General features: G+C 43.0%; 1 protein-coding gene and 1 long non-coding RNA gene across 2 annotated transcripts in view; both read left to right on the top strand.

The window, feature by feature from the left end:
* The first annotated feature begins 2,072 nt into the window (after window positions 1-2,072).
* On the top strand, window positions 2,073-4,464 carry LOC144737269 (uncharacterized). Its single transcript, XR_013588926.1, has 3 exons — window positions 2,073-2,372; window positions 3,672-3,737; window positions 4,172-4,464. It is a non-coding gene; the product is annotated as an uncharacterized LOC144737269 (long non-coding RNA).
* A 2,162-nt stretch (window positions 4,465-6,626) lies between these two features.
* LOC144737249 (uncharacterized) overlaps window positions 6,627-21,562 on the top strand; it is a 57,244-nt gene continuing 42,308 nt past the window's right edge. The window contains exon 1 of the mRNA XM_078619970.1: window positions 6,627-6,977. Coding sequence (XP_078476096.1) covers window positions 6,872-6,977 — 106 coding nt within the window. The 5' untranslated portion in view covers window positions 6,627-6,871. The remainder of the gene's footprint in view (window positions 6,978-21,562) is intronic.

Here is a 21,562-nt window from a genome sequence, read left to right as displayed (position 1 = left end):
GAGTATGTCTATCTTGTGAGCATGTCTGTGGGGTCAGCATTCCTTAGTCGTGAGCGAGCCTTTCTGCGTAGTGAGCCTTTTTGTGTCGTGAGCATGTCTGTGTAGTGAGCCAGTATTTGTTGTGAGCATACCTGTGTAGTGAGCCAGTCAGTGTAGTGAGCATGTGTGTGTAGTGATGTTGTATATATTGTATTTTGAAAAAAAAAAGATGAATGATAAAATATGAAATTATTCAAATTTATAAAATCATTAAATGTATGCAAATATGCAAATTAGACTCGATTAATAGTTTGCATTATGATCAATTAGTGTGTGTGTAGTTACGTGTATTATTATTCTTATTATTGGCTCGGCTTCGTTGTCTCGGGGTGCATTACCAATCGTGGTACTACAATAATTATCGCTTTAACTTTTACTGATTATATGTTTTAGTGTAATTATGTCCGGTCTCAGGATTCAGATCTCGCCGCAGGATACAGTTCTTATTATGCATGAAGATTATTATGCATTAACTTAGGAAGAAACCACTCAGACTCTTCTGTGTTAAGCAACTTTAATATCTAAAAACACTCTAATATGCGAACACACTTATGATCGGAATTGCCACCACAGTACTTCTGTAGCTGTCCTACTCATCGAGCCGTACAATTAACCCTCAATGGTTACGTTGTTAAAACTGAGCAACAGAACAATCGGCTAACTCCTCAGAGTGGCACGACAATACACGACAATAGGATAAGGTCCTTAAAATTACAATATTCATTTGGAACCGCGCTAAAGAAACATTCCCAATGGCAAAAGTAGGCATCAATTAATTCATTGGTAAGATTCTGAAATTAAAGAAATGTCCCAAAACAATAGTGTACTTGTGAATGTGTAGGTTTGGTTAACAGATACTTATCAATTGGCTAATGGGACATCAATGAATGAATTGTTAAGATTATGCAATTAAAGAAAAGGAATGGATAAAATACTTCTAAACGACCTATTCATGCAACTCAAGGGACAGAACACCTTGGGATGGCAATCCTTTTCAAAACACAAAAAAACTTTTTGTAACAATCTAATTCGTGCCGATATGTGCGTTGTGTGTGTGTGTAGGAGGACAGTCACAACGTTGTCCAATAATTATAGCGGGCAGTATGGTTTGAGTTGTCCACCTACCAGAGGTCGCAACCGGGTACCCGATACCCGTACCCTACCCGATACCCGGCTACCCGTACCCGGCCGGGTACGGGTAGCCGTTTGCGACCCTGATGCGGCCGGGTACGGGTACGGGTAGGCCGTGAGTCACTGGTGAGTCACCGTTTGTCACTCATTTCCCAACGTCTTGTTTCTTCTCACAATTCAAGTTCCTAGAATCAACCCACCCGCGCCTGCAACATGGCTTCATCCCAGAGGTCGCAATCGGGTACCCGTACCCTACCCGATACCCGGCCGGGTACGGGTAGCCGGGTATCGGGTAGGGTACCCGTTTGCGACCCTGGTGCGGCCGGGTACGGGTAAGGAATCAAAACCCGTTTGCGACCTCTGCCACCTCCTCTTCCTGCTAACTGCGGCTCTGACGAGTCGGTGGCTTCCGCGGTGCCGAGTTCCGTGTAGCGACAATACCTCAGGTCCCCAGCAGGGGCGCTGGGTCGGCGTCTGTGCGAGACGAACACACGGCGCTCTCGGCTGCGCCGTCAGTCTCTCTCCACCACTGGGGTGGTTGCTGAGGGGCCGTCCATAAATAACGTCCCGCACCTAGGGGAGGGTCAGACATTTGTGACGATGTGTGACGAGGGGGGGGGGGGGTTGAGAAATGTGACGTCACATCAAAATGCGCTACTTTAAATAAATACAGACAACACGTTCTACTTAATTAAATTGACTTTTTAATAAATGTTTTCTCCTACAACATCAGAGTGCAGCGCCACATTAAATACGCACTACAAGTATACTAGTTTAAAGCGATTTGAAGCATATTAATTTTTTGTGAGGGGGGGGGGCAGAGCTTTGCGACGTCATATTTGAGGGGGGGGGGGTCTGACTTTTTGTGACGACGGGGGGGGGGCGGGTCAAAAATCGTCAAAAATCGCGTGACGTCATTTATGGACGGCCCCTGAGTGGGCGGCACGCTGCTCACGATGGCGGCGGTGCCCGTGCCGGCTGCAGGATGATAATGATAATGGGTGATGATGGGTCCGGCTTCGTCTGCGTCGATGTGCGCGATGGTCCCGTCGCCAGAGAGCGCTCGCAGCTCGTCCGCTGGGCTGCAGCGCGTCACCCCCCTTGGCACCAGGCACTGTCGATCCTTGAGCTCGACCTTTGCTGGAGTGGGCTCGGGGCTTCCGAGTCAGCGCGCTCGTGGTTAGTCGTGAGCCGCTGGTCCTGTGAGTAGCAGCTGCTTTGCGCGACCACCCTTGGTGCCTCTCCCCATTGTCCAGGAGGGCTCCTGCTGCGAGCTGCTCGTCGTCTGCGCCTCACTCTCCACAACTCATAACATGTAGTCGAACACCTCTTAGTTTCTCGCAACTCTTGGCTAATCGCAGTATTATATGAAAATGTATTCGCTCACCTCTTAGCTTCTCCCAACTCTGATAGCTTATTGCAATACAACTTCTCGCAGTCCTTGACTCTGCAAGCAACTCAACACATAAGGATGCATGTAGAATACAATTTCCAGCGATACTCAGTCTGTCATTGCTCTGACAGACCCAGTATCACAGTGACCACACTCCGGAGCTTGCCGTTGCAAGACTAATTTGGGTGGTTCGGCTTCTTTCTTATATCCTAAATGTTTCGCCTCCGTCTCGTCTTCTCACAAAGGACCGGAATGCCTTTGATTTCGCTCCTCGGCCTGTGATTGGTCGGTTTCCTCTCGCGACGGAACAACTGTCCCTTTGATTGTGACCGTGTGTCCGGTGTACGTGTGTGTCTGTCTGTTCTAATTTATGGAAGTCATTTCCCAAGTCACATCAATGCCCGGCTTCTCTCCCCTTCCTCAAGCAGTCATCTAATGGCCTGTGGACACAGATACTCTCAATTGCCCCTAAGTGTCGTTATTACAGTTTTAGTACTTTCCGCAGTCATTAAGGCCTTTTGTTGTCTCGAGGGAGGAGTTCACAGGTATTGGTCACTGCATTTTTTTATATCAAAAATAGGCAATAGCACTCTGAATATACGTTTTTGGAAAAGGCATATATACAACAGGGAGATTCTCAGTGTAGTGAGCCTGTCTGTGTAGTGAGCCAGTCTGTGTAGTGAGCCTGTCTGTGTAGTGAGCCTGTCTGTGTAGTGAGCCAGTCTGTGTAGTGAGCCTGTCTCTGTAGTGAGCCTGTCTATGTAGTGTGCCTGTCTATGTAGTGAGCCTGTCTGTGTAGTGAGCCTGTCTGTGTAGTGAGCCAGTCTATGTAGTGTGCCTGTCTCTGTAGTGAGCCTGTCTATGTAGTGAGCCTGCCTGTGTAGTGAGCCTGTCTGTGTAGTGAGTCTGTCTGTGTAGTGAGTCTGTCTATGTAGTGAGCCTGTCTGTGTAGTGAGCCTGTCTGTGTAGTGAGCCTGTCTGTGTAGTGAGCCTGTCTGTGTAGTGAGCCTGTCTGTGTAGTGAGTCTGTCTGTGTAGTGAGCCTGCCTGTGTAGTGAGTCTGTCTGTGTAGTGAGCCTGTCTGTGTAGTGAGCCTGTCTGTGTTGCAGGCATGATGGGAGTGTTCCAGACCAGCCTCCTCCTGTGCCTTCTCAGTGGAAGCCTCCATCTGAACGGTGACTCCTCACTAATCTCTTTTGCTCACACACTCCCCCATCTCTCCAGATACCTCTCTTCACATCTTCTCACATATCTCCCTCTACTCCTCTTTCTCTCCATCTGTTCCCCATCTCCGCTCTCACCATGACGTGGCAGACTCCTCTGCCTCCAGTGCATGAGGAGTTGTCCTGGGTGTCCCCTAAGCCCCAGTGCTCTTCTCTCAATACGGAGCCACCTCATGGGGGCATCTCTCACTCGCTCGGAGGCATTTCACCGCTACTCGTGTGCACGTGGGACGTGTGTCCACTCGTCACGAGGACTCTGTCTGTGTGCACGTGATCACGCACCTCCTATTAGCACAGTTGCCTACTTACTACGCCACAGATGTTCAACACACATCACTGTGATGCGACTTCATGTCTCGTGTGCGCCTTGTGTCTTGTGCTCTCAGAGGTTGCAGGCTATGCCTGGGGAGTAAACTATGGGCTGATGGTGGTGACTGCAACAGAGGGAGCAGAGGTGGAACTCCCCTGCACTTTCAGATTCCCCTCAGAACAAGGACTCGTTGTACGAGTCAGGTGGATGAGAGATGGCAAAGAAGACCCAGCAGATAACATCGTCTACAGCTCCACGCCAACAGAGGTGGCTGTGAGCTACAGAGGGCGGACCTCCTTGAGCGGAGATCTCAGCAGCCGTAGCTGCGCTCTCAAGATCAAGAATGTCGCAGTCTCAGATGCCACCACCTACTACTTCAAAGTTGATTTGGAGACCGATGCGTACACTGGGACACCAGGAGTTCAGCTTCGTGTGAAATGTACGACTACAGCTGCAGGATAAAATAATATTAAGCTCACATGAGCTCTCTTGTTTAAATACTTTTTGTATTTGTATTTATTTACATTTCGTGACTTGCTTACCGTTTCTCTATTTTATACTCCTATAATTTTCCATTGTTTGCCATTGTAAGTTGGTGACCTGCCCCTAATTGACACTTGTCTAAAATAGCTTCATAGCTCATCGGATTCCTCCACTCTAAATAGTGAATCTGATTCTGATATTCAGGGGAAGGAGTAATCCGTGGGATCTCTTAGGCGCTTCACTGGCGCGACATCTCCAAGTGCCCCACGTGGTTTCCTGAATGCGACTGTGGTCGCTGATGCCGGAATCCACGGCCACTGGGTCCTGCAGGGGCAGACGCGGTACAGGAGAAGTTCCCCGCCATGTGTACGGGCACTGTGTGCGTCTCTCACAGGCGGTGCTGTGTGGCATGCTGCCTTGGTGAGCTACGGACACTCGGTGGCGGTGCGGGAGGGAGACCGGGCGCTGCTGCCCTGCGCCTTCTGCTTCTCGTGGAGTCGCAGTGACCACAGCGTGCGGGGCTTCTGGCTCATTAACGATGCCTATGACGAGACAAAGACAGATAACATCGTCTACAGCTCAGTGAGCAACACCAGCTCCATAGAGGGGTACAGGGAGAGAGTGGCGCTGGTGGGGAACATGAGCTCGGGGAGCTGCTCCCTGGAGATCAGAGACGTGAGGAAGGGAGACTCGAGGACATATTTCATCCGCGCTATCATCGATGGAACTAAGTTCGGTAGCCGTGCAGGCATCACAATAACAGGTACGGAACGTTTCATGACTCTTTTCCTAACACTAAACCACTTAAGAGGCATTATCCCGTAAATGGTCAACAAATGAAAACTCGTGTTTATGTCTAGAGGCGAATGTGGGCGATGCGAGATCCGCCCGCAGTTGGACATTGTTCTGCCACTAGGAAAGTTCCCGTTGTGTGAGCTCCACAGTCTGTACCCTGCCCCTCGCCTCCTCTCTCACCTCCAGGAGACTGGGTCAGAATGTCTAAGCCCACGGAATTGAAAGGTTAATCACTAAATTGTGGGTGAAAGTGAACTTGTATTGAACCCTGTGATTTAAAAGCAGATGTCGGGTATTCATTGAATTTCTGAGGTACCAAGCCCAGCAAACAAGGCATCCTTGCTGTTCAAATGGCGGTTATAGTCGATTATTAGAAGTAAAGGAAACCCCTTCACAACGACAGTGTTCTTTACAAACCCTCTTTACACTCATTAACCACAATGAGACGTCAAGGTACAGAGGTAAACCCTCTCATCTGGAAACACTGAGACGAGTGAACATTTACAAAGTGCACCCAAAAGGGCCTCTTCCACGTGACCGCCTGCAGCCCCGCCCACCACGCCCCACGTGGTGCAGACCACGTGGGGCTGAACACAGCCGCGTGCTGAGCCCTGCGTCCACTCACTGTCGATCCCCACCGCCCTGCCAGACCAGACGCCTTCACCACCACGAGCTCAGGGTTCGTGGATGTGCTGCTGCGTCTGGGCAGAGCGCGAGGCTGAGCTCACAGGACTGGCCCTACCGACACGTGGGGCCGTGGGCCCCCAGTGCTGAGCTCTCTGTGCACACTGGCTGCCAGCAGGCCAGGAGATGGCAGCACTGCTATGGAATCCTGAATCCCTCCGTGTGTGTAGGGACCGTGTCGAAAGAAAGACAATAAACCAGTGTGTGCCTTAAATGAGTTTATTCATCTGCTATTTACAACACTACACTGCTATAGATTGCTGAATCTATCAGTGCGGAGCTATGAGTGTTTCACCCACGTACGCACGATTTCCTCTCAATTGCCAAAATATCATTCGTGGAGTTGGCCAAATATCTCAATGTGAGGGTCCAATTATAAAAGTCTTGTGACTCAGGGAGGCTTTCCTAGCTAAATAGAGGATAGTATTATTACTGGTCCTTCCCTGTGAGTCCAGTGTGAGCATTCATCATATAGAGCTGCGACTTGTGATACATTTATACCCCATCATAACCATCATTGTAATTATGATGGGGTATCATAACCATGATACCGTGCCTCCGATTAGCACGGTTGGCTACGTATGGTGCAAAGGAAGTTCAACATACATGGTTCTTATCGTAAAATATTTTTGTTTCAGTCTTTAACAGGTCATTCACTCCCAAGACTGAGGGAAGCAAGAGACTGATCAAGAAAGTGGGGACACGAGCCACTCTGAACTGCAGTAGTACGAGCCCCCAGCAAGCAGTCATCTTTAAGTGGTGGAAGTACCGATCAGATGGTCAGTTCGAGAGTTTGTCCGAGAGGAGAAGTCAGATGACCTTGAAAGCTGTGGCTGTAAAAGACGTGGGCTGGTACGGATGTGAAGTGACGAGCTCCAACACAAACAGCCAATATTCATGGACGGAGCTGCAGGTTTTCTGTAAGTGATCACTCCCCAGCGTAGTGACACATGACATTTAATTCACTCGGTCTACAAACTACGAACTCTTTCACCAACTAACACACAGGGGGTATCCAATTACCCTGAGCTAGAGTTGGGGTTGAAGGTTCCCTGTGATTCATGGAATTCGTGCAGAACTGAGCGGTGAGGCCACTGCTCAGAGGAAGCCGAGGAGAGGCGCCCTGGTGCAGAGCACCGAGTGGTTACTGTGTGTGTTGTGTGATTACTGTGTGTGTTGTGTGATTACTGTGTGTGTTGTGTGATTACTGTGTGTTGTGTGATTACTGTGTGTGTTGTGTGATTACTGTGTGTTTTGTGATTACTGTGTGTTGTGTGATTACTGTGTGTGTTTTGTGATTACTGTGTGTTTTGTGATTACTGTGTGTGTTTTGTGATTACTGTGTGTTGTGTGATTACTGTGTGTGTTGTGTGATTACTGTGTGTGTTGTGTGATTACTGTGTGTGTTGTGTGATTACTGTGTGTGTTGAGTGATTACTGTGTGATGTGTGATTACTGTGTGTGATGTGTGATTACTGTGTGTTGTGTGATTACTGTGTGTGTTGTGTGATTACTGTGTGTTGTGTGATTACTGTGTGTGTTGAGTGATTACTGTGTGTGATGTGTGATTACTGTGTGATGTGTGATTACTGTGTGTGTTGTGTGATTACTGTGTGATGTGTGATTACTGTGTGTGTTGTGTGATTACTGTGTGTTGTGTGATTACTGTGTGTGTTGAGTGATTACTGTGTGTGATGTGTGATTACTGTGTGATGTGTGATTACTGTGTGTGATGTGTGATTACTGTGTGATGTGTGATTACTGTGTGATGTGTGATTACTGTGTGTGTTGTGTGATTACTGTGTGTGATGTGTGATTACTGTGTGATGTGTGATTACTGTGTGTGTTGTGTGATTACTGTGTGTTGTGTGATTACTGTGTGTGTTGAGTGATTATTGTGTGTGATGTGTGGTTACTGTGTGTTGTGTGATTACTGTGTGTGTTGTGTGATTACTGTGTGTGTTGTGTGATTTATGTGTGTGTTGTGTGATTACTGTGTGTGCTGTGTGATTACTGTGTGTGATGTGTGATTACTGTGTGTGTTGTGTGATTAATGTGTGTGTTGTGTGATTACTGTGTGTGTTGTGTGATTACTGTGTGTGCTGTGTGATTACTGTGTGTGATGTGTGATTACTGTGTGTGTTGTGTGATTTATGTGTGTGTTGTGTGATTACTGTGTGTGATGTGTGATTACTGTGTGTGATGTGTGATTACTGTGTGTTGTGTGATTACTGTGTGTTGTGTGATTACTGTGTGTTGTGTGATTACTGTGTGTGTTGAGTGATTACTGTGTGTGATGTGTGATTACTGTGTGATGTGTGATTACTGTGTGTGTTGTGTGATTACTGTGTGTTGTGTGATTACTGTGTGTGTTGAGTGATTACTGTGTGTGATGTGTGATTACTGTGTGTGATGTGTGATTACTGTGTGTTGTGTGATTACTGTGTGTGTTGTGTGATTACTGTGTGTTGTGTGATTACTGTGTGTGTTGAGTGATTACTGTGTGTGATGTGTGATTACTGTGTGATGTGTGATTACTGTGTGTGTTGTGTGATTACTGTGTGTTGTGTGATTACTGTGTGATGTGTGATTACTGTGTGTGTTGTGTGATTACTGTGTGTGTTGAGTGATTATTGTGTGTGTTGTGTGATTACTGTGTGTTGTGTGATTACTGTGTGTTGTGTGATTACTGTGTGTGTTGTGTGATTACTGTGTGTGTTGTGTGATTACTGTGTGTTGTGTGATTACTGTGTGTTGTGTGATTACTGTGTGTGTTGTGTGATTACTGTGTGTGTTGAGTGATTATTGTGTGTGATGTGTGGTTACTGTGTGTTGTGTGATTATTGTGTGTGTTGTGTGATTACTGTGTGTGTTGTGTGATTACTGTGTGTTGTGTGATTACTGTGTGTTGTGTGATTACTGTGTGTGTTGTGTGATTACTGTGTGTGTTGTGTGATTACTGTGTGTTGTGTGATTACTGTGTGTTGTGTGATTACTGTGTGTGTTGTGTGATTACTGTGTGTTGTGTGATTACTGTGTGTGTTGTGTGATTATTGTGTGTGATGTGTGGTTACTGTGTGTTGTGTGATTACTGTGTGTTGTGTGATTACTGTGTGTGTTGAGTGATTATTGTGTGTGATGTGTGGTTACTGTGTGTTGTGTGATTACTGTGTGTGTTGTGTGATTATTGTGTGTGTTGTGTGATTACTGTGTGTGTTGTGTGATTACTGTGTGTGTTGTGTGATTACTGTGTGTGCTGTGTGATTACTGTGTGTGATGTGTGATTACTGTGTGTGTTGTGTGATTAATGTGTGTGTTGTGTGATTACTGTGTGTGATGTGTGATTACTGTGTGTGATGTGTGATTACTGTGTGTGTTGTGTGATTTATGTGTGTGTTGTGTGATTACTGTGTGTGTTGAGTGATTACTGTGTGTGTTGTGTGATTACTGTGTGTGCTGTGTGATTACTGTGTGTGATGTGTGATTACTGTGTGTGTTGTGTGATTTATGTGTGTGTTGTGTGATTACTGTGTGTGATGTGTGATTACTGTGTGTGATGTGTGATTACTGTGTGTGTTGTGTGATTTATGTGTGTGATGTGTGATTACTGTGTGTGTTGAGTGATTACTGTGTGTTGTGTGATTACTGTGTGTGTTGTGTGATTACTGTGTGTGTTGTGTGATTACTGTGTGTGCTGTGTGATTACTGTGTGTGATGTGTGATTACTGTGTGTGTTGTGTGATTAATGTGTGTGTTGTGTGATTACTGTGTGTGTTGAGTGATTACTGTGTGATGTGTGATTACTGTGTGTGTTGTGTGATTACTGTGTGTTGTGTGATTACTGTGTGTGCTGTGTGATTACTGTGTGTGATGTGTGATTACTGTGTGTGATGTGTGATTACTGTGTGTGATGTGTGATTACTGTGTGTGATGTGTGATTACTGTGTGTGATGTGTGATTACTGTGTGTGAAGAGTGATTACTGTGTGTGTTGTGTGATTACTGTGTGTGATGAGTGATTACTGTGTGTGATGAGTGATTACTGTGTGTGATGTGTGATTACTGTGTGTGATGTGTGATTACTGTGTGATGAGTGATTACTGTGTGTGGTGTGTGATTACTGTGTGTGATGTGTGATTACTGTGTGTGATGTGTGATTACTGTGTGTGTTGTGTGATTACTGTGTGTGTTGTGTGATTACTGTGTGATGTGTGATTACTGTGTGTGATGTGTGATTACTGTGTGATGTGTGATTACTGTGTGTGTTGTGTGATTACTGTGTATGTTGTGTGATTACTGTGTATGTTGTGTGATTACTGTGTGTGTTGTGTGATTACTGTGTGTGTTGTGTGATTATTGTGTGTGTTGTGTGATTACTGTGTGTTGTGTGATTACTGTGTGTGTTGTGTGATTACTGTGTGTGATGAGTGATTACTGTGTGTGTTGTGTGATTACTGTGTGATGTGTGATTACTGTGATCGATGTGTGATTACTGTGTGTGTTGTGTGATTACTGTGTGATGTGTGATTACTGTGTGTGTTGTGTGATTACTGTGTGTGTTGTGTGATTACTGTGTGTGATGAGTGATTACTGTGTGTGTTGTGTGATTACTGTGTGATGTGTGATTACTGTGATCGATGTGTGATTACTGTGTGTGTTGTGTGATTACTGTGTGATGAGTGATTACTGTATGTGTTGTGTGATTATTGTGTGTGTTGTGTGATTACTGTGTGTTGTGTGATTACTGTGTGTGTTGTGTGATTACTGTGTGTGATGAGTGATTACTGTGTGTGTTGTGTGATTACTGTGTGATGTGTGATTACTGTGTGTGTTGTGTGATTACTGTGTGTGTTGTGTGATTACTGTGTGTGTTGTGTGATTACTGTGTGTTGTGTGATTACTGTGATCGATGTGTGATTACTGTGTGTGATGTGTGATTACTGTGTGTGTTGTGTGATTACTGTGATCGATGTGTGATTACTGTGTGTGTTGTGTGATTACTGTGTGATGTGTGATTACTGTGTGTGTTGTGTGATTACTGTGTGTGTTGTGTGATTACTGTGTGTGTTGTGTGATTACTGTGTGTTGTGTGATTACTGTGATCGATGTGTGATTACTGTGTGTGATGTGTGATTACTGTGTGTGTTGTGTGATTACTGTGTGATGTGTGATTACTGTGTGTGTTGTGTGATTACTGTGTGTGTTGTGTGATTACTGTGTGTGTTGTGTGATTACTGTGTGTGATGTGTGATTACTGTGTGTGTTGTGTGATTACTGTGTGTGTTGTGTGATTAATGTGTGTGATGTGTGATTACTGTGTGTGATGTGTGAGTACTGTGTGTGATGTGTGATTACTGTGTGTGATGTGTGATTACTGTGTGTGTTGTGTGATTACTGTGTGTGTTGTGTGATTACTGTGTGTGATGTGTGATTACTGTGTGTGCTGTGTAGTTACTGTGTGTGTTGTGTGATTACTGTGTGTGTTGTGTGATTACTGTGTGTGTTGTGTGATTACTGTGTGTGATGTGTGATTACTGTGTGTGATGTGTGATTACTGTGTGTGTTGTGTGATTACTGTGTGTGTTGTGTGATTACTGTGATCGATGTGTGATTACTGTGATCGATGTGTGATTACTGTGTGTGTTGTGTGATTACTGTGTGTGTTGTGTGATTACTGTGTGTGTTGTGTGATTACTGTGTGTGTTGTGTGATTACTGTGTGATGTGTGATTACTGTGTGTGTTGTGTGATTACTGTGTGTTGTGTGATTACTGTGTGATGTGTGATTACTGTGTGTGATGTGTGAATACTGTGTGTGTTGTGTGATTACTGTGTGTGATGTGTGATTACTGTGTGTGATGCGTGATTACTGTGTGTGATGTGTGATTACTGTGTGTGATGTGTGATTACTGTGTGTGATGTGTGATTACTGTGTGTGATGTGTGATTACTGTGTGTGATGTGTGAATACTGTGTGTGTTGTGTGATTACTGTGTGTGATGTGTGATTACTGTGTGTGATGCGTGATTACTGTGTGTGATGTGTGATTACTGTGTGTGATGTGTGATTACTGTGTGTGATGTGTGATTACTGTGTGTGTTGTGTGATTACTGTGTGTGATGAGTGATTACTGTGTGTGATGAGTGATTACTGTGTGTGATGTGTGATTACTGTGTGTGATGTGTGATTACTGTGTGATGAGTGATTACTGTGTGTGGTGTGTGATTACTGTGTGTGATGTGTGATTACTGTGTGTGATGTGTGATTACTGTGTGTGTTGTGTGATTACTGTGTGTGATGTGTGATTACTGTGTGATGTGTGATTACTGTGTGTGATGTGTGATTACTGTGTGATGTGTGATTACTGTGTGTGATGTGTGATTACTGTGTGATGTGTGATTACTGTGTGTTGTGTGATTACTGTGTATGTTGTGTGATTACTGTGTATGTTGTGTGATTACTGTGTGTGATGAGTGATTACTGTATGTGTTGTGTGATTACTGTGTGTGTTGTGTGATTACTGTGTGTTGTGTGATTACTGTGTGTGTTGTGTGATTACTGTGTGTGATGAGTGATTACTGTGTGTGTTGTGTGATTACTGTGTGATGTGTGATTACTGTGATCGATGTGTGATTACTGTGTGTGATGTGTGATTACTGTGTGTGCTGTGTAGTTACTGTGTGTGTTGTGTGATTACTGTGTGTGTTGTGTGATTACTGTGTGTGTTGTGTGATTACTGTGTGTGATGTGTGATTACTGTGTGTGATGTGTGATTACTGTGTGTGTTGTGTGATTACTGTGTGTGTTGTGTGATTACTGTGATCGATGTGTGATTACTGTGATCGATGTGTGATTACTGTGTGTGTTGTGTGATTACTGTGTGTGTTGTGTGATTACTGTGTGTGTTGTGTGATTACTGTGTGTGTTGTGTGATTACTGTGTGATGTGTGATTACTGTGTGTGTTGTGTGATTACTGTGTGTTGTGTGATTACTGTGTGATGTGTGATTACTGTGTGTGATGTGTGAATACTGTGTGTGTTGTGTGATTACTGTGTGTGATGTGTGATTACTGTGTGTGATGCGTGATTACTGTGTGTGATGTGTGATTACTGTGTGTGATGTGTGATTACTGTGTGTGATGTGTGATTACTGTGTGTGATGTGTGATTACTGTGTGTGAAGAGTGATTACTGTGTGTGTTGTGTGATTACTGTGTGTGATGAGTGATTACTGTGTGTGATGTGTGATTACTGTGTGTGATGAGTGATTACTGTGTGTGATGTGTGATTACTGTGTGTGATGTGTGATTACTGTGTGATGAGTGATTACTGTGTGTGGTGTGTGATTACTGTGTGTGATGTGTGATTACTGTGTGTGATGTGTGATTACTGTGTGTGTTGTGTGATTACTGTGTGTGATGTGTGATTACTGTGTGATGTGTGATTACTGTGTGTGATGTGTGATTACTGTGTGATGTGTGATTACTGTGTGTGATGTGTGATTACTGTGTGATGTGTGATTACTGTGTGTGTTGTGTGATTACTGTGTATGTTGTGTGATTACTGTGTATGTTGTGTGATTACTGTGTGTGATGAGTGATTACTGTATGTGTTGTGTGATTACTGTGTGTGTTGTGTGATTACTGTGTGTTGTGTGATTACTGTGTGTGTTGTGTGATTACTGTGTGTGATGAGTGATTACTGTGTGTGTTGTGTGATTACTGTGTGATGTGTGATTACTGTGATCGATGTGTGATTACTGTGTGTGATGTGTGATTACTGTGATCGATGTGTGATTACTGTGTGTGTTGTGTGATTACTGTGTGATGTGTGATTACTGTGTGTGTTGTGTGATTACTGTGTGTGTTGTGTGATTACTGTGTGTGTTGTGTGATTACTGTGTGTTGTGTGATTACTGTGATCGATGTGTGATTACTGTGTGTGATGTGTGATTACTGTGTGTGTTGTGTGATTACTGTGTGATGTGTGATTACTGTGTGTGTTGTGTGATTACTGTGTGTGTTGTGTGATTACTGTGTGTGTTGTGTGATTACTGTGTGTGATGTGTGATTACTGTGTGTGTTGTGTGATTACTGTGTGTGTTGTGTGATTACTGTGTGTGATGTGTGAGTACTGTGTGTGATGTGTGATTACTGTGTGTGATGTGTGATTACTGTGTGTGTTGTGTGATTACTGTGTGTGTTGTGTGATTACTGTGTGTGATGTGTGATTACTGTGTGTGCTGTGTAGTTACTGTGTGTGTTGTGTGATTACTGTGTGTGTTGTGTGATTACTGTGTGTGTTGTGTGATTACTGTGTGTGTTGTGTGATTACTGTGTGTGATGTGTGATTACTGTGTGTGATGTGTGATTACTGTGTGTGTTGTGTCATTACTGTGTGTGTTGTGTGATTACTGTGATCGATGTGTGATTACTGTGATCGATGTGTGATTACTGTGTGTGTTGTGCGATTACTGTGTGTGTTGTGTGATTACTGTGTGTGTTGTGTGATTACTGTGTGTGTTGTGTGATTACTGTGTGATGTGTGATTACTGTGTGTGTTGTGTGATTACTGTGTGTGTTGTGTGATTACTGTGTGATGTGTGATTACTGTGTGTGATGTGTGATTACTGTGTGTGTTGTGTGATTACTGTGTGATGTGTGATTACTGTGTGTGTTGTGTGATTACTGTGTGTGTTGTGTGATTATTGTGTGTGTTGTGTGATTACTGTGTGTGATGTGTGATTACTGTGTGTGATGTGTGATTACTGTGTGTTGTGTGATTACTGTGATCGATGTGTGATTACTGTGTGTGATGTGTGATTACTGTGTGTGTTGTGTGATTACTGTGTGTGTTGTGTGATTACTGTGTGTGTTGTGTGATTACTGTGTGTGTTGTGTGATTACTGTGTGTTGTGTGATTACTGTGATCGATGTGTGATTACTGTGATCGATGTGTGATTACTGTGTGTGATGTGTGATTACTGTAATCGATGTGTGATTACTGTGTGTGTTGTGTGATTACTGTGTGTGATGTGTGATTACTGTGTGTGATGTGTGATTACTGTGTGATGTGTGATTACTGTGTGTGATGTGTGATTACTGTGTGTGATGTGTGATTACTGTGTGTGATGTGTGATTACTGTGATCGATGTGTGATTACTGTGTGTGTTGTGTGATTACTGTGATCGATGTGTGATTACTGTGTGTGATGTGTGATTACTGTGATCGATGTGTGATTACTGTGTGTGTTGTGTGATTACTGTGTGTGATGTGTGATTACTGTGTGTGATGTGTGATTACTGTGTGTTGTGTGATTACTGTGATCGATGTGTGATTACTGTGATCGATGTGTGATTACTGTGATCGATGTGTGATTACTGTGATCGATGTGTGATTACTGTGATCGATGTGTGATTACTGTGATCGATGTGTGATTACTGTGTGTGATGTGTGATTACTGTGTGTGATTACTGTGTGTGTTGTGTGATAACTGTGATCGATGTGTGATTACTGTGATCGATGTGTGATTACTGTGTGTGATGTGTGATTACTGTGTGTGATGTGTGTTTACTGTGTGTGCTGTGTGATTACTGTGATCGATGTGTGATTACTGTGATCGATGTGTGATTACTGTGATCGATGTGTGATTACTGTGTGTGATGTGTGATTACTGTGTGTGATGTGTGATTACTGTGTGTGTTGTGTGATTACTGTGTGTGTTGTGTGATTACTGTGTGTGATGTGTGATTACTGTGATCGATGTGTGATTACTGTGTGTGTTGTGTGATTACTGTGTGTGTTGTGTGATTACTGTGTGTGTTGTGTGATTACTGTGTGTGTTGTGTGATTACCGTGTGATGTGTGATTACTGTGTGTGTTGTGTGATTACTGTGTGTGTTGTGTGATTACTGTGTGTGTTGTGTGATTACTGTGTGATGTGTGATTACTGTGTGTGTTGTGTGATTACTGTGTGTGTTGTGTGATTACTGTGTGATGTGTGATTACTGTGTGTGTTGTGTGATTACTGTGTGTGTTGTGTGATTATTGTGTGTGTTGTGTGATTACTGTGTGTGATGTGTGATTACTGTGTGTGATGTGTGATTACTGTGTGTGATGTGTGATTACTGTGTGTTGTGTGATTACTGTGATCGATGTGTGATTACTGTGTGTGATGTGTGATTACTGTGTGTGTTGTGTGATTACTGTGTGTGTTGTGTGATTACTGTGTGTGTTGTGTGATTACTGTGTGTGTTGTGTGATTACTGTGTGTGTTGTGTGATTACTGTGTGTGTTGTGTGATTACTGTGTGTGTTGTGTGATTACTGTGTGTTGTGTGATTACTGTGATCGATGTGTGATTACTGTGATCGATGTGTGATTACTGTGTGTGATGTGTGATTACTGTGATCGATGTGTGATTACTGTGTGTGTTGTGTGATTACTGTGTGTGATGTGTGATTACTGTGTGTGATGTGTGATTACTGTGTGATGTGTGATTACTGTGTGTGATGTGTGATTACTGTGTGTGATGTGTGATTACTGTGTGTGATGTGTGATTACTGTGATCGATGTGTGATTACTGTGTGTGTTGTGTGATTACTGTGATCGATGTGTGATTACTGTGTGTGATGTGTGATTACTGTGATCGATGTGTGATTACTGTGTGTGTTGTGTGATTACTGTGTGTGATGTGTGATTACTGTGTGTGATGTGTGATTACTGTGTGTGATGTGTGATTACTGTGTGTTGTGTGATTACTGTGATCGATGTGTGATTACTGTGATCGATGTGTGATTACTGTGATCGATGTGTGATTACTGTGATCGATGTGTGATTACTGTGATCGATGTGTGATTACTGTGTGTGATGTGTGATTACTGTGTGTGATGTGTGATTACCGTGTGTGTTGTGTGATTACTGTGTGTGATGTGTGATTACTGTGTGTTGTGTGATTACTGTGTGTGATGTGTGATTACTGTGTGTGTTGTGTGATTTCTGTGTGTGATGTGTGATTACTGTGTGTGTTGTGTGATTACCGTGTGTGTTGTGTGATTACTGTGTGTGATGTGTGATTACTGTGTGTTGTGTGATTACTGTGTGTGATGTGTGATTACTGTGTGTGATATGTGATTATTGTGTGTGTTGTGTGATTACTGTGTGTGATGTGTGATTACTGTGTGTGATGAGTGATTACTGCGTGTTGTGTGATTACTGTGTGTGATGTGTGATTACTGTGTGTGATGTGTGATTACTGTGTGTGTTGTGTGATTACTGTGTGTGATGTGTGATTACTGTGTGTGATGTGTGATTACTGTGTGTGATGTGTGATTACTGTGTGTGATGTGTGATTACTGTGTGATGTGTGATTACTGTGTGTGTTGTGTGATTACTGTGTATGTTGTGTGATTACTGTGTATGTTGTGTGATTACTGTGTGTGATGAGTGATTACTGTGTGTGTTGTGTGATTACTGTGTGTGTTGTGTGATTACTGTGTGTGATGTGTGATTACTGTGTGTGATGTGTGATTACTGTGTGTGCTGTGTCATTACTGTGTGTGATGTGTGATTACTGTGTGTGATGTGTGATTACTGTGTGTGTTGTGTGATTACTGTGTGTGTTGTGTGATTACTGTGTGTGATGTGTGATTACTGTGTGATGTGTGATTACTGTGTGTGATGTGTGATTACTGTGTGATGTGTGATTACTGTGTGTGATGTGTGATTACTGTGTGATGTGTGATTACTGTGTGTGTTGTGTGATTACTGTGTATGTTGTGTGATTACTGTGTATGTTGTGTGATTACTGTGTGTGATGAGTGATTACTGTATGTGTTGTGTGATTACTGTGTGTGTTGTGTGATTACTGTGTGTTGTGTGATTACTGTGTGTGTTGTGTGATTACTGTGTGTGATGAGTGATTACTGTGTGTGTTGTGTGTTTACTGTGTGATGTGTGATTACTGTGATCGATGTGTGATTACTGTGTGTGATGTGTGATTACTGTGATCGATGTGTGATTACTGTGTGTGTTGTGTGATTACTGTGTGATGTGTGATTACTGTGTGTGTTGTGTGATTACTGTGTGTGTTGTGTGATTACTGTGTGTGTTGTGTGATTACTGTGTGTTGTGTGATTACTGTGATCGATGTGTGATTACTGTGTGTGATGTGTGATTACTGTGTGTGTTGTGTGATTACTGTGTGATGTGTGATTACTGTGTGTGTTGTGTGATTACTGTGTGTGTTGTGTGATTACTGTGTGTGTTGTGTGATTACTGTGTGTGATGTGTGATTACTGTGTGTGTAGTGTGATTACTGTGTGTGTTGTGTGATTAATGTGTGTGATGTGTGATTACTGTGTGTGATGTGTGAGTACTGTGTGTGATGTGTGATTACTGTGTGTGATGTGTGATTACTGTGTGTGTTGTGTGATTACTGTGTGTGATGTGTGATTACTGTGTGTGCTGTGTAGATACTGTGTGTGTTGTGTGAGTACTGTGTGTGATGTGTGATTACTGTGTATGTTGTGTGATTACTGTGTATGTTGTGTGATTACTGTGTGTGATGAGTGATTACTGTATGTGTTGTGTGATTACTGTGTGTGTTGTGTGATTACTGTGTGTTGTGTGATTACTGTGTGTGTTGTGTGATTACTGTGTGTGATGAGTGATTACTGTGTGTGTTGTGTGATTACTGTGTGTGTTGTGTGATTACTGTGTGTGATGAGTGATTACTGTGTGTGTTGTGTGATTACTGTGTGATGTGTGATTACTGTGATCGATGTGTGATTACTGTGTGTGATGTGTGATTACTGTGATCGATGTGTGATTACTGTGTGTGTTGTGTGATTACTGTGTGATGTGTGATTACTGTGTGTGTTGTGTGATTACTGTGTGTGTTGTGTGATTACTGTGTGTGTTGTGTGATTACTGTGTGTGATGTGTGATTACTGTGTGTGTAGTGTGATTACTGTGTGTGTTGTGTGATTAATGTGTGTGATGTGTGATTACTGTGTGTGATGTGTGAGTACTGTGTGTGATGTGTGATTACTGTGTGTGATGTGTGATTACTGTGTGTGATGTGTGATTACTGTGTGTGCTGTGTAGATACTGTGTGTGTTGTGTGATTACTGTGTGTGTTGTGTGATTACTGTGTGTGTTGTGTGATTACTGTGTGTGTTGTGTGATTACTGTGTGTGATGTGTGATTACTGTGTGTGATGTGTGATTACTGTGTGTGTTGTGTGATTACTGTGTGTGTTGTGTGATTACTGTGATCGATGTGTGATTACTGTGATCGATGTGTGATTACTGTGTGTGTTGTGTGATTACTGTGTGTGTTGTGTGATTACTGTGTGTGTTGTGTGATTACTGTGTGTGTTGTGTGATTACTGTGTGTGATGTGTGATTACTGTGTGTGTTGTGTGATTACTGTGTGATGTGTGATCACTGTGTGTGTTGTGTGATTACTGTGTGTGTTGTGTGATTATTGTGTGTGTTGTGTGATTACTGTGTGTGATGTGTGATTACTGTGTGTGATGTGTGATTACTGTGTGTGATGTGTGATTACTGTGTGTTGTGTGATTACTGTGATCGATGTGTGATTACTGTGTGTGATGTGTGATTACTGTGTGTGTTGTGTGATTACTGTGTGTGTTGTGTGATTACTGTGTGTGTTGTGTGATTACTGTGTGTTGTGTGATTACTGTGATCGATGTGTGATTACTGTGATCGATGTGTGATTACTGTGTGTGATGTGTGATTACTGTGATCGATGTGTGATTACTGTGTGTGTTGTGTGATTACTGTGTGTGATGTGTGATTACTGTGTGTGATGTGTGATTACTGTGTGATGTGTGATTACTGTGTGTGATGTGTGATTACTGTGTGTGATGTGTGATTACTGTGTGTGATGTGTGATTACTGTGATCGATGTGTGATTACTGTGTGTGTTGTGTGTATACTGTGATCGATGTGTGATTACTGTGTGTGATGTGTGATTACTGTGATCGATGTGTGATTACTGTGTGTGTTGTGTGATTACTGTGTGTGATGTGTGATTACTGTGTGTGATGTGTGATTACTGTGTGTGATGTGTGATTACTGTGTGTGATGTGTGATTACTGTGTGTTGTGTGATTACTGTCATCGATGTGTGATTACTGTGATCGATGTGTGATTACTGTGATCGATGTGTGATTACTGTGATCGATGTGTGATTACTGTGATCGATGTGTGATTACTGTGATCGATGTGTGATTACTGTGTGTGATGTGTGATTACTGTGTGTGATGTGTGATTACTGTGTGTGTTGTGTGATTACTGTGATCGATGTGTGATTACTGTGATCGATGTGTGATTACTGTGTGTGATGTGTGATTACTGTGTGATGTGTGATTACTGTGTGTGATGTGTGATTACTGTGTGATGTGTGATTACTGTGTGTGTTGTGTGATTACTGTGTATGTTGTGTGATTACTGTGTATGTTGTGTGATTACTGTGTGTGATGAGTGATTACTGTATGTGTTGTGTGATTACTGTGTGTGTTGTGTGATTACTGTGTGTTGTGTGATTACTGTGTGTGTTGTGTGATTACTGTGTGTGATGAGTGATTACTGTGTGTGTTGTGTGATTACTGTGTGATGTGTGATTACTGTGATCGATGTGTGATTACTGTGTGTGTTGTGTGATTACTGTGTGTGTTGTGTGATTACTGTGTGTGTTGTGTGATTACTGTGTGTGATGTGTGATTACTGTGTGTGATGTGTGAGTACTGTGTGTGATGTGTGATTACTGTGTGTGATGTGTGATTACTGTGTGTGTTGTGTGATTACTGTGTGTGATGTGTGATTACTGTGTGTGCTGTGTAGATACTGTGTGTGTTGTGTGATTACTGTGTGTGTTGTGTGATTACTGTGTGTTGTGTGATTACTGTGTGTGTTGTGTGATTACTGTGTGTGATGTGTGAGTACTGTGTGTGATGTGTGATTACTGTGTGTGATGTGTGATTACTGTGTATGTTGTGTGATTACTGTGTATGTTGTGTGATTACTGTGTGTGATGAGTGATTACTGTATGTGTTGTGTGATTACTGTGTGTGTTGTGTGATTACTGTGTGTTGTGTGATTACTGTGTGTGTTGTGTGATTACTGTGTGTGATGAGTGATTACTGTGTGTGTTGTGTGATTACTGTGTGATGTGTGATTACTGTGATCGATGTGTGATTACTGTGTGTGATGTGTGATTACTGTGATCGATGTGTGATTACTGTGTGTGTTGTGTGATTACTGTGTGTTGTGTGATTACTGTGTGTGTTGTGTGATTACTGTGTGTGTTGTGTGATTACTGTGTGTGTTGTGTGATTACTGTGTGTGATGTGTGATTACTGTGTGTGATGTGTGATTACTGTGTGTGTTGTGTGATTACTGTGTGTGTTGTGTGATTACTGTGATCGATGTGTGATTACTGTGATCGATGTGTGATTACTGTGTGTGTTGTGTGATTACTGTGTG

The sequence above is a fragment of the Lampetra planeri genome, chromosome 66, assembly GCF_965212315.1.
Source record: "Lampetra planeri chromosome 66, kcLamPlan1.2.h2, whole genome shotgun sequence".
Lineage (NCBI taxonomy): Eukaryota > Metazoa > Chordata > Hyperoartia > Petromyzontiformes > Petromyzontidae > Lampetra > Lampetra planeri.
Note: the sequence above shows the minus strand (reverse complement) of the source record. Positions and strands in the feature narration are given on the sequence as shown.